Genomic DNA, 12,895 nt, shown 5'->3' on the forward strand with positions numbered 1-12,895 from the left:
GGGGCCCAGGAAGGTCCACAAGGCTCGAAGGACCCAGGTCTTGTCATATTGCCAAAGAGATGTAAGACCTAGGAAGGGGAAAGTTTGCATATCTATGAAGGCATGGAGCCTAGGCATTGGAAGTGTCCAGCAAACATTTTCATTTGGCGGAAATGTCTCCATGGCACTTGTACCTATAGCTCTGCCACATTTTGCCATGAACTGTCCAGCAGCCCTGAGATGGAGCCGTGGTATAGACCGTCATGGAACACACTGGCTCTGGAACAATGAGGGACCAGACTCGAGAAAGCCAGATGGGGTTTATCTGTCAACAGCCACAGCATAGTTGTGCTAGGGCGGCTGTTCAAGGTAAATGACCTTTGGTGCTCCTGTGACCGGGTTGTTAGTGTTCAGTCCTTTTCCTACCACTGAGTTGTTTTGTCTGTTCATTCCCCCTCCTGGTTCTGCAGGTCTGCCTTCTTGAAAGGGAAGAGCAAGACTCCAGCTCCCTGCCCTGCAGAGGTGCCTTCTACCTTGCCCAGTGTTGAAGCAAAAGAGCAAAGCAAAGCTTAAGTCAGAGATTTGGTGCTCAGCTAATCACAGAGACTGTTAAATGTCAACCAGGGTTTGCTATCAGGCCAAAGCTGGATTATTATTACCCAAAGTAGAAAACTGTGAGACAGAGGCAGGTGGGGAGGGAGGGAGAGAGAAGAGAGAAGAAGGCACAGGATTCGTGGATTTATTTTTTTAAAAATAAATATATGATTCAGTGGCAATTAAAAACAACTACTCGTCTTCCTGCAGGCCTGTCTTAGCCGCACACACAGCATAACTGCAGACCCACTTGAGCTCAGTTTTGCTCAAAGACCAATTCTGTTAAATCCTTAGAATGTTCTGAATTTCAACACACAGTGCACAGACAGCCATTCTATCAAAAGCTTAGTGTTTTCCCTATGAGTGGGTTTTCTGGTAAAGTGAACTAAGGCATCCTTTCCCATTTCAGGCTGTGGCAACAACAGATAACAGCTGCAGAGGTCATAGCCAGCACTTTCCATGCGTCCCTTCATTTAATCCCAGTACTCCTAGGTGGTAGATCTATTATTTTGTCCACATGAAATATTAAAAAGTCTGTCCTAAATTTTAAATGGAACAAAGTACTGGGTTTCAAGTTACTGGTGGCCATTTCACAGGAAATACTCCGACAATGGGACTCTGGGAATGTGTGCTGGAGACTTTGCTCCCTGGTGACTACTACATGGAACATGGAAAAGTGTCCTGAGTGGCAGCTATGCACCAGGTGAGGAGACAGGTTTTACTTACATGACTCCCCAGAAGCCCCACAGCGTCACCATATTTTATAAAGATGAGGAAGTACAAGCCCAGAGAGACAACTGACTTGACTAAGTTCACACAAAAACAGCAAGGTCTGGGCTAAGAAGGAAGCCCGGGCTTCACCTTCTTCTGCCTGCAGGGCAGGGGCTTTCACCCTGGCTTCAAGCTGATTTCAAAAGTCTCTTACCCTCTTAACACCTCACGGCCCCTGAGTTTATCCCAAGAATAATAGTTCTACTGTCCTGGAGTTGCCGAAGAATTGAAACTGCAACACACACAGAGGGCCTGGGTGTGCGCAAACACTGTAGTACGCACCGGTGACAGCAGATTAAGCCATTTCTCTTTTAGGTGTGTCACCCAACCAGCTCCTGGACCCTTCTGCTGTGCTGCCCTGACAGTCACAATATGTCCTAGTGGACTAATTAGCACTAACTACCCAGGTCACTCCAAGGCCGTTTAAGAAAACAAATAGAAAAGACAAAACCAATGAGTATTGTGGCTGAAGACAGAAGAAAAAAAAAAAAGTTAAAAGCAGGGATGAATGAATTATTTTTTCTTTCTCAATCTTTCCCTCTGCTTAAACCAAAGACAGGTTTTCATCTGAGAGCCCGGGAGCTAAGCAGCTACTTTCTACATGAAAAAGTGAAAACATTAAAAGCCCTTTCTTTCAAGCTAACATTCTAAAACTGAACCTCTGCAGAGGTTCCAAAGAGAAATGCCTTGCCTTTAAGCCCCTGAGTGAGAGGGATCCTGAGCAAGTGTCCGAGAGGATGAACCTAAGCTTTGGGACACAACAACTGGCACCTCCAGTGGCCACCACTCCTAGCTATGCTGTCTGTGATTGGGACCCCCAGTGCTGGCCCCTAAGAGCATGGGGAAGCCTTCCCAGCAACTCTGAAGCTATTTGCATCACATCCAAGATGAACCTAGGTAGGGAGGCTGAGTGTACTTTGGAGATGCCAAGTTAGGGAAGTAAGTTCCCCAGGGTCCTTCAACTTGTGGTGCCTGAGGATAGCTGCTTTTTTGCCAGTGCACATGGAGCCTTCGGGGGATGTGTGAAAGTAAGGCCACCCTCCCTCTGCCTTTCCAAGTGACTGATCATCTCCTGTTTTCTCATAGCTACTTCTAGGAGAGGCATCCAGGCAGGAACCACTTTTCCATTTCACAGATGGGAAGACTGAAAACCATACTGGAAAGGGGCGTATTTTAATTAAACTGGAGAGTGGGGAACACTGATGAGGAAAGCAAGCTGATACACTGAAGGCCCTGCCTGTCACTGCCGGCACAGCCACTTGAGCCTTCTTATCAAGGGTTCTGATGGGAGTTTCCACTAGGATTGCAGGTGCCGATCATCTAGTAGCCGAGTTCTGATGAGCTGGACTTTGGGTGGTTGAGGTAGGGAGTAGTGGAAAGGGGAACTGGAGTCATATCAAATTCTTTGAACATCAGTTCCTTTCCCTCTCTTCTATAACAATGTCAACAGCAATACCTGCCTGGCAGAGTTGTGAGAATTAAATGATAGGATGAATACTTATGCTCTCAGCACCACACCACACCTGTGGCAGTCCTCAGAGGGGAGAATCACAGCTTCCATTCATGGAGGGCTCACTAAGTGCCAGGTCTGCTCAGCTCTTGTGCAGACATTCTCCTTCTTTGGATGTAAATGTGGCATGGGCAGAGCAGGAGGAGCTGTGAGGCTGGCTGGGCTGAGCCATAGGGATTGCCAGTGTCTTATACGGCATTCAGGACTATGGAGGATCCACAGGTAGAAACACAGAAATGGAACCCAAGTATCCTTGGGGGACTCTTGGACTTTCTTCCCCTTGATCTTGGACATGGCTCAATAAAGAGATGCTGGTTTCCACCCAGGCCCATTCCTGGGGAAGGAACCCCCAGCCAAGCAAGGTAAAGCCCAGACTCAGTGACATGAATTACAGGTTTAAGACAGAAGCCTTCCCATGAAGATTTTCTGGCCGGTGGCTTATATAAGAGAAATATGCTCATCGTATTTCTATCTGGCCAAGGGAGGGGTCTAGAGGGGCTTTCAGCAACCCAAACGGTCTTGTCAGCCCTAACTCTGGCCCTAAGGAAATAATTATGAATCCTCACGATCTACTTAAAAGTGTCATTACTGTAGATAAACAAAGAAGAGTGGATGCTTCTTGCAGCAGAGACTCCATCCAGCCCAGGGTCACTGACCACTGACTGGATGAACTGGGATTGTCTGGGAGAGTGAAGTTTTCAGGAGCCAAGAGTCTCCTGGATTGTCATGCTCTGTACTCCTTCCCCACAAAAGGAATGTCTAGAACTTCTGCTGAAAGTAGTCATTGCCTGCACTTCCTAGGCAGAATGTGTTAGCTCCCTCCCCAGAAGAACCTGTGCTAAGGTGTTCCAATCTGCATTCGGAAAGAATCCCTCCCGCAAAGAACTTTACACCCTCTAAGAGAAGATAACGTGAGGGCACATTCTTCTCTCTTAGAGGGTGTTTTCAACACTGAGTTCTATCTCTGAAGAGAATGAGGACCCGGTGGGGGCCAGTGCCCCAAGTTTTCAACTAAAACAAAAGCAAAACTAATCTGCAGCCTTGAAGGTGAGCTCGTTCATTCGCCTGCCTCCACTTTTTAAAACATTTTTTTTTTTTTCTTAAATGAAAGTTTCTTTAATCTTTTGGCTTCTCGCATACTCAGAACCATAGAGCTCAAAGCTTCTCAGCTCAACTGAGAACTCAGCACTTCTTGGACTGATAAATAGAGCAGCTTTAAAATGCTTAGAACTGAAGACAGACCAACTGTGGCGAGAGAAAGTAAACACATCCTTGCACCAGTCAACCCTAGCAAGCTCCTGGCTGAGATTACAAACTGCAGTTCCTGCCTGAGCTGGCGAGGATGCTGGAGCAGGCTGGGGGACCAGAACCACAAAGCAGCCCTCCTCTGCCCCAGCTAGTTGTGCCCCAGAAGAGCTGGGTCCTCAGGGAATCTTCTTGGGGCCCGGTTTGGATGTTCCTAAGCATAGAAGACTCTGCCAGTGTGTTCCTCATTCGTTTCAGATTTGGAAATGTACCAAGAGAAGCGGGAACCAGCTTTATTCTTTCTGATCTGGATGGGACTCCTTTTCTTTGCATTCAAGCTCTCTGCATACAGGTGAAACTTGCCAGTGAGAGACTTGGGATTTTTCACAACATAGAATGCGATAACAATATAATTTGGTATAAATATTTGAGGAGCTTTATCTATGGACAATATATACTTTAAACATCCCCCTCCCCAAGTCACACACAAAAATTGTTTTTATGAGAACCAATTAATAAATGGTAATTCATTCAGGCATATCTTCACTAAATTACTGTTCCCTTTAATTGCAGGGGAATTTTCCATTACTAAACTCTCCCTTGCTGATTTTTTTTTTTTTTGCATTATTTATATATTCTTTCAATTTCGCTAATAGTGAGGTTGGTATGTGATATTATCTGATGTTTGTAAGTCTTAAATTTATTTTTCATTTAAAATATTTCCTCATTCTTGCAGCTACCCATAATCTGGGCTAACAGCAGACAAGATTTTATAATAAGTGGTTGAAAAAGGCACTGGCTGAACTCAATCTGATAGGAACGCATCCTGTGTGATTGTGTTTCTCTCATTCCAGGCGTGCGTGTGTGTGCATGTGTGTGTGTCTCTCCTTTGGGTTAATGTGGGAATGCTTTCCTATATCAGTAAGTCACGAGTCGATCTATGAAAAGATTGTGCATACAAAATAGAGATGAAGATCACAGGGGCTTTAATAACAAAATAAATATAAACAACACTCGAATCTCTTTATAAATCCCAGAGCACAATGTGTGTTTTCTTGCTTCCTTTTCATGAACCCCAAATAAAGACTTTGACAGCCAGATATCCAAGATCCGGATCTGCCAGCTTCCTAAAATTCTGCCTTTTTTTTTTTTTTAAATGTGTAGAAAAGTAGAGGTATCTCATGGTGGTTAGGGGTTGCTTAGAGACTGTGGTAGAGATTTGGTGTTAACAAAAATGTGTTTTTAAAGCAGGATTTCGATTTTCTTATATTGAATGGCAAAGGTTCCACGCACTTGGCTATCTTCATTTCTGAAATAAATGCTTTCATTTTATTCTCTCCAGCTACCTTCTCCCTTTCTTTCCTCTCCACCCCCATTGCCTCCTTTCAGTGTCTTTCTTTTTCTCTTTACTCTTTCACTCCTTTCTCTCTCACAGCAAAATGTTCTGGAGGATGTGAATGATTAAACTGTTTACTCCAAGGTTTAGGTATGAAAAGGCATGTCACTGTAAGTAAAGTTTCACCTTTATACCCAGCTCCATCAATAATTACAGAACAAGGATGCCTATTAGTAAATCTTTCTTACAATTGGCTCTTACAAAAATGATTTCATTTTTTCTGGGCATACCAAGGTCGACAGATTTTACTTTTCACAAAAATTATTTACACAGCAGAGGAACCTGCTCCAAAATGAAGGCAGCATATAAAGGGCCTTTGAGTGTATCCATAGGAAAATGAATACCTATAAAATGCATCTCAATAAATTAGAGATTTGAGGCCATAAATAGAACGTTTTGACATATTATATTAGTAGATGCCCTCTAATTTGAACCACAGTGTCCCTTAATAATTAAAATTCCATGAGATTGATTTTTTATTTGGTTTCCTTCACTTCCTTTGTCTTCTTCAACAAAATTAGGCAGAGTCCTTTTGGGGGTAGACTGATAACATTAATTAACTTTCCTTCTACCCCCAAAAAGTTCCAAATAAATGCTTCCAATAGACATCAAAAAAGTGTCAATTAGAAATAATTACTTCTTATCAATCAGTGGGGCAATTAAAGTGACAAAGCTTAAAAAGATACTTATCTTAAAACTAATTCACAAGGTAGCTAAATTATCTCCTAATTAACTTGCATTGAGGAGGCTGGGGGGGATAGACCGTCTTGAAACAAAGATGAATTGATGAACCCCAATACCTCTTTATGTTCCTCAAAGCTGCTTCACTTCCCTAAAACCTTATTTTCAACCCAGGCAGGAAACCTGGGAAGAAAACAGATCCTTTCCAAATGCATTTATTCCCCTTTCCTCAATTCTAAAACCAAGAGGAAGGAATGGGGCTTTAGATCTCAGATCAGGGAAGTCAGAGACATCGTCCTCTGCCTTGTCTTATTTTACCACTTGAATGAACTATTTTCAGGAACAGTGGGAGTGGGCTGCGACAAGTTATTTAAGATAACTTTTAATGACAGCCTGCTTGATTTTACAAAACTCTCTTCCTCGCTGGTACAGTATTGTTCTCACTGGGGCATTTATCATTTCTTCTGCATCTTTGAATTTTTTTAAAAAATGTTTTTGCTTTAGAGAACTTCGTCCCTGATGCAACAAAAACAACGATTTTAAGGAACGTTCAGCCCATCGCTGACCTGCGCACATTAGAATGATTCGCGTTCAACATTCCTTCAGAATAAATCTGTCGGAAAGACAACGTTAAGACTCTCTGCAAGGCAAAACCAGTCAACGACGAGGCGAGAGTGAGCCGTGGCAGGCTGGGCGGCGAAGGGCGCGCAGGAAACTTTTCTTGAGCGTCTCGGGTTATCGGGAAGGGTGCGCTGGGCCTCGCTCCCGCGAAAAGCCGTGTGGCTGCCTGCGTCCCGGACTCTGCTCAAAGAAAACTTACAGGGGAGCTCCCTAAGCACTGCCGAACTCAGAAATGGAGGTGCCTGGGGAAAAGGGGGAAGCTGCTAAAACCTGAGAGAAAATGGGCTTGTAAAAACCAGAGGTGTCCGCTTATGAATTTAGCTCCAATTATAGACAACAGTGTCAGGAAACTGATAAGAAAGACAGAGGGCCTCTCCCTCAGGTTTGCCAAAGGGAGGGTTCAGAAAAGAAACAGGGAGCGCCTTCAACAGTCTGTGCTGTTACAGGCTGTTTTCTTGTTTTATTAGCATTTAAATAAAAGAAGAAAGTCTTATCCTCCCTCGCCGCGTTGTTTATTTGTTTTGGAAAGAAGGTAGAAGAAGCCCCTCTGTCTTTCTGAAAAGAAGACAGGGGAAAAAATTACCTGGTAGGTCCAGGGGCAGAGGGCTCCCTCCCAAAACCCAAGCGCGATTTGCATCCGAGTTAATGGGAAAGCGCACATCTCATCATTTGGGACTGATACTGATTAAAACTACAGTAAAAATAAATAGTGCTGTTTTTTTCTTTCCATACTCTATTCCTATTTATTCTAATGAGTACTTCTAGAATAAAAATAAGTAGTCGGAAAAGAAAAAAAAAAAAAAAAAGCTCATCTGAGGGACGGGGACATCGTCTCATTTCTTGGGCAGCGACAGAGAGTAAGGGTCCAGCCCGGCCCAGTAAATTCGACTTCCGAGAGCATCCACTCCTCCTGCCACCGCCGGAAGGGTCAGGGGAAGGTCAGGAGGAAAGATGGACCTCCAGAGCCAAGCAGAGTGCCACGGACCAGCCTGGCATGGGGTCTGGCACCGGGCACTGAACATTCGGCCTCGAGGATGGTCCTGGCGATGTGTGATATTGTATCACGGTTTGGCTAAAGACTAAGGGGCTAAAACCTGATCCTGACCTTAGAAAGTGGCCTAGGAGCGCTGGTGGTTCCAGGGCGCGGACGGTAAAGAGGTGCCAGACAGCTCTGCTCCGTCCCAGGGCTCGCGTACCTCGCTGAGCAGGGTAATGGCTGCGAGGTCTCTACCCTGAGGCCCCTGAAGGGACCCCGCGCCTTCTGGGGTCAGCCGGACTATTCTGGCCCAGCTCTCTGAGGGGAATAGGGGCAGGGAGGGAGCATTCTGCTGACTTCGTCTGCGGCTCTAGAGAGAACCCAAGTGAAAAATCTTTCGGCGCCCCAGGGGGTTCCCGCTCCCCTCCTAGTTGAGCCTTGGCCCTGGGACTGGAGACTGCGCCGCACAACCCGGGCCCCGCCGTGCGCTTGGCTAAATAGAGATCTCAGCCGCGCTCCGCGCCCGATCCGACCCTCCTTATTATAACAAATGTCCCGTTTGTCGAGTGGGACTTCATATTCGCGGAGAATTCATTCTGAAATATTGATTTTCTCTCACTTCGCCGGCCCAAATCGATAGCGATGCGCCCTGGCCCCATAAATCGCCTTCTCTGCGGCCGGCCAGGCTCCATCCATCACTGCGGGCCGCGCTGCGCCTCCGCCGCTGTCCGCACTCGCTGCGCGCCGGGACGGCTGCACCCACCAGCCCCGACCCTGGAGCTCCTTCCCAGCAAAGACCCTGCCCAGCCCTGGCTAGGAAGGGGGAAAACAGGCATCGCGGCCTGGGAGCTCCAGTGTTTTTGAAGGCCCTGCTCCTGGGCGCAGGTGGGGAGGGGGTTTCGACTCCGCGAGCAGCTTAGTCCTCACCAGCCGGACGCCCCGCGCGCGGCTCCCTGCCTGCTCAGTGCTGGGCCAGGAGGAATAGGAGAGCACCTGAGTGCGCTGCCGGCTCCCAGGCCCGGGACCACCGGCTCTATTCCCTTTGGCTTGAGCGATGCGGGGAGCTCAAAGTCCAGCCAGGGCAGTCACTGGGAAGGACTGCGCGCACCCGAGGAAGAGGGCTTAGAGGTTGAGGACGGGGAAACGGCAAGTCCAGCACCGGTGCAGCCCAGGGACAGAGCAAGAAGAATGTCCACTCTAATGCGCCATGCAAGACTGGGAATGGAGCTCAAAGGAAACCCCCTCCAACTCCACAGAGATCCCCTCACCGTTCCCTGTGGTCCCTCGAAACCAAGACCTGGGGAGGGCGGCTCAGCTGGCCGAGTGGAACCCCAGTGCCCGAGAACAGCGAGGCGGCTCCAGCGGAGGGCCAGGCCCCAGGCGCCCCCAGCCGGGTCCCCACGCGGGTGGGTCCCGAGAATCCCGTGCATACGCTCCCGAGATCCAGCGACCCGAGCGCACGCACGGACGCTCAGCTGCGCGGGGGTTGGGGGTCCTGACCACACCGCGTTCTTACCAGATCTGATGGAGTTGTGAGGCATCGCCGGGGAGTCGCTCGCAGCCCGCCGAGGGCTCTGGGCTTACTCACGCAGGTCCGGGCCGTGCCTGCCGCTGCCCTGCACAAACCCAGGAGAAGGGCATGAGATACGATGAGATTCGATGCCTGCATCCTCAGGCCCCCTCCCCAGGCCTTATCCTTTACACCTGCATCGTCTGCCAGGAGTAGGAGGATTTTTAGGCGAAGTAGGGCCAACCTCAGCCTGGCCTAGCTAACAGGCTTCCCCGGAGGATCAAGGATTGGGGGTGCGCTGAAGCTCCAGACTCCAACCTGCGTGCCCCCTCCCTCCGCTGCCCCAGTCTTATCCCGTTTAACTTGGAAGGGAAAAGGCTGCCAGGCTTCCTGGGACCCTCTCCCTTCTTCCATCTCCCCGTCCTCACTACCAGCCAGCTTCCAGCTAACCCCTGGGTGACATACCTGGCCGGCCGGCTGCAGGCCCTCACTGCCTGGGTCCGCCCGCGAGGGTGCCCTGGGCCCCGTGTCTCTTCTCCTTCTGAAGTTTGTTCCCATCCACCCGGCATCGCCAACCGGTTTTATCCCGCTGAGGCTCTGGGAGATGGGTCTGGCGAGGCTCGCAGGCCGCGGATTGGCTGGCTGGGTGCAGGGGGGTGCGGGAAGGGGAGGATTTTGCAAGGGGGACATGGCTGAGTGGACTCAGGAGTTAGAAACATTCGCTGGGAGCTTCTGTTTCCAGCGGAGGGAAGAGGGAGGCAGCTGAGCCCTAACTCAGCAGGCCTGGAAATATTGGAGGAGTGGAGAACGGAGGCCTAGGTGCCTGAGGATGAGGCTCTCTGGGTCCTCCTGGGTCACTGACCACCAGAAGTAAGAGGAATGGTCTCTGTAGGATGCCCTTCTTGCCCCCTGTCACCCCTGGTTTGCTCACCAGGAAGCAGCCTTTTCTTTTGTAAAAGGAAGGAGGGAACTTCTGTTTTATGCCTGATGCTTTAGGTACAGCCTGCTTTCAGGGCTGTAGGCAAGATGCTATTACCTTCTCACCACAGCTATGACCTCTTCCAGAGAAGAATCCTGAGCAGCACCTGAAGCCATTCCTTCTGTTCTACACAGATAGCTTCCACACCCTTGCATTGTTAGACTAACAAAATTGTCACATAACCCATTCCACAGCGACTCCTCGCCTCTCTCCTCTGGAACACACACACACAGCCACCTGCCCTCTTTCTTGCTCCTTGAGGATTTTGAACTTGGAAGAAGAGTTCAGGGGAAGGGCATTGAGGCCCTAGACTTCACCTCTGCTTGGAAAGGCCTTAGAAAGGAACAGGAGTGAGCTGACCTCTGGTCTGGTCTGTAGGAATCAACAGCCTCAGCAATATGGGGGCCTGGGTGTGGTTAAGAAAGGGTCTCATTGGTGGGAATGATGGTGGGGTTGGCGAGCCCTGGGACGAAGCAGAGCTGCCTGGCACCTCTTTATCTTAGTGATGGCAAAAGCTGCCCCCTCCTTCCTCTAGTTCTCTCTGTTGGGGAGTCGGGGTGCATATAAGATTGTGAGTGGGTATGAGTGAGCAAATGTCCTGGAACACTGGCAGGCCTGGGGGTCAAGGCCTGGATGTTCCCCCCAGTCTTTGACCAGACCTCTGGACTCAGGATTACAGTCTAGAGGACGGACAGCCATGCCCTTTTCAGAGATGGCTCTGCAGGCCTGGTGGGGTTGTTCTGGGACAGGAGGCTACGGAGCCAGTGAGAGGGGGGCAAAGAAGGGGCAGGGGAAACTGGGATATTCAGGGGGATTGGATGTGTGTGTGTGTGTGTGTGTGTATGCATATATTTACATGTGTGTGAATACACATGAACTATTTTTCTGAATTTAAAAAAAGTTTTGTCTTTCATGTCAAGCCACAGCCTCCTTCCACCCAGTCTTTCTCATCTCTCAATTTAGGGGAAATGAATCATCTTATGAAAAAAGAGAGAAGAAAGTGTGTGTCCCTAAATGTTTCCTCCACATTTGCAAAGAGGGGCTCTAAACAAAAATAGTTGGTGCTTCATCATTTTAAATGTTTCTCTAAAATTGTAATTTTAAATTGCTCTGTGGTTTTCAAAGGTCCAGATCCCCAACTTCTCTGGCAGAAGAAGACTGTCTCCCAGAGAGAGAGACAATCCAAGGGTGTTCGGATGGAAATGGATCCTGGCATAGGTCCTACGGACCCCATGGGCCAGTTTGCTGCCCTGGCTTGTGTCCTTCTGCTGCAGGGGAGGTGTGGAGTGTGGCAGCCACAGCAGAAACTCTCTTTGTCCACCCAGGATTCCCTCCCACCAGCGAAGCAATGCTCCAGGGTGAATCTGATAGGCCCTCATTTCAAAAAGGTCTGACAACCTTAGAGGTTCTACCCAATCTAAGGGTCTGATAGGTACCAATATCCATTAACTCTCAGGCAATCATTCTTGCCTATGCACACCTTTTCTGCCCAAGCAATGAACTCTCTCCCTTTCCCATCCCCTTTTTGGACAAAATTTCTTAGAGGACAAATCCAGCAAGTTATCAGAACATTCCTGTCCCATTTAGAAGCTTATCTTTCAAATTTCATTTTAAGGTAAAAACAATGTGCACTGTTCAAGGTTACTCCTCAGGCAAAAACACACTCCACACCTTGACAATACCGCTTCTGCAGACCACAGGTGACATAGCAGATGACCAGAAGACTCAGCAGAGGAGATCCAGGACCAGCAAGAAGTGAGAATGCAGTGAACTCCTGCTGCAGAGATAAACACAGGCCTCCTGGACTGGCCCTGCTTCTAATTAGAATCAGAAATCAGGCCTGGGTTCCTTGGTGTTTCCTAATTCTCTGAGACCAAAGCCAAGGAAATGTCATTAACTGGTATCTTAACTCTGTCTCTTTGGCATCAGTCTCCTCATCTGCAAAACGAAAGGCTTGAAATACATATATTTTTAAAATCATCTTTTATAACAGTATTTTCTCAAACTTAAAATCCATGAATAAATCATAAGAATAAAAATCATATGACTTCCTTTGATGATATTTGAAATTTTAAAATAAATTTGCACTGTGACTAATAGACTTTCAATGGGACTTTTAGAACTCTTTTTTTTCTTCTAGACATAGTCTCACTCTTGTCATCCAGGTTGGAGTGCAGTGGCATGATCTCGGCTCACTGCAACCTCCACCTCCTGGGTTCAAGCGATTCTCCTGCCTCAGCCTCCCAAGTAGCTGGGGCTACAGGTGTGTATCACCATGCCTGGCTAATTTTTTTATATTTTTGGTAGAGACGGGGTTTCACCATGTTGGCCAGACTGGTCTCGAACTCCAGACCTCAGGTGATCCGCCTGCCTCAGCCTCCCAAAGTGCTGGGATCACAGGCATGAGCCACTGTGCCTGGCCTGACCTTAGAACTCACTTTTAAAAACTAATACCTCATTTGCCACCTTTTCTTCTCAGGCTTGATGCCCATAAGGTTTTCATGGCAGTATTATCAACTGGCAACTAGTTATACTTTTTTTAAACTCAGTGTTTTTTTGAGACAATGTAGTTCATTGCCAATATCAAAATACAGAAGTAGATGCGAGAGTAACTCTGGCTTGCCTTTAAAAAT

At 47.9% G+C, this 12,895-nt stretch overlaps 1 protein-coding gene across 5 annotated transcripts in view; it reads right to left on the reverse strand.

Annotated features, from left to right (window-relative positions):
* Nucleotides 1-9,839, reverse strand: part of PAX8 (paired box 8) — a 63,663-nt gene extending 53,824 nt beyond the window's left edge. For 4 of the 5 annotated variants that reach the window (XM_023194931.3, XM_023194930.3, XM_023194929.3 and 1 more), the window contains exons 1-2: nucleotides 9,749-9,839; nucleotides 9,290-9,389 (exon numbers count right to left, since the gene is read on the reverse strand). In XM_023194931.3, coding sequence (XP_023050699.1) covers nucleotides 9,290-9,314 — 25 coding nt within the window. In that variant the 5' untranslated portion in view covers nucleotides 9,315-9,389; nucleotides 9,749-9,839. Of the gene's footprint in view, nucleotides 1-9,289; nucleotides 9,487-9,748 lie in introns of all 5 variants that reach the window. The other variant, XM_023194928.2, reaches the window with a different exon arrangement.
* Nucleotides 9,840-12,895: the final 3,056 nt, after the last annotated feature.

Source organism: Piliocolobus tephrosceles, chromosome 15 (genome assembly GCF_002776525.5).
Source record: "Piliocolobus tephrosceles isolate RC106 chromosome 15, ASM277652v3, whole genome shotgun sequence".
NCBI lineage: Eukaryota > Metazoa > Chordata > Mammalia > Primates > Cercopithecidae > Piliocolobus > Piliocolobus tephrosceles.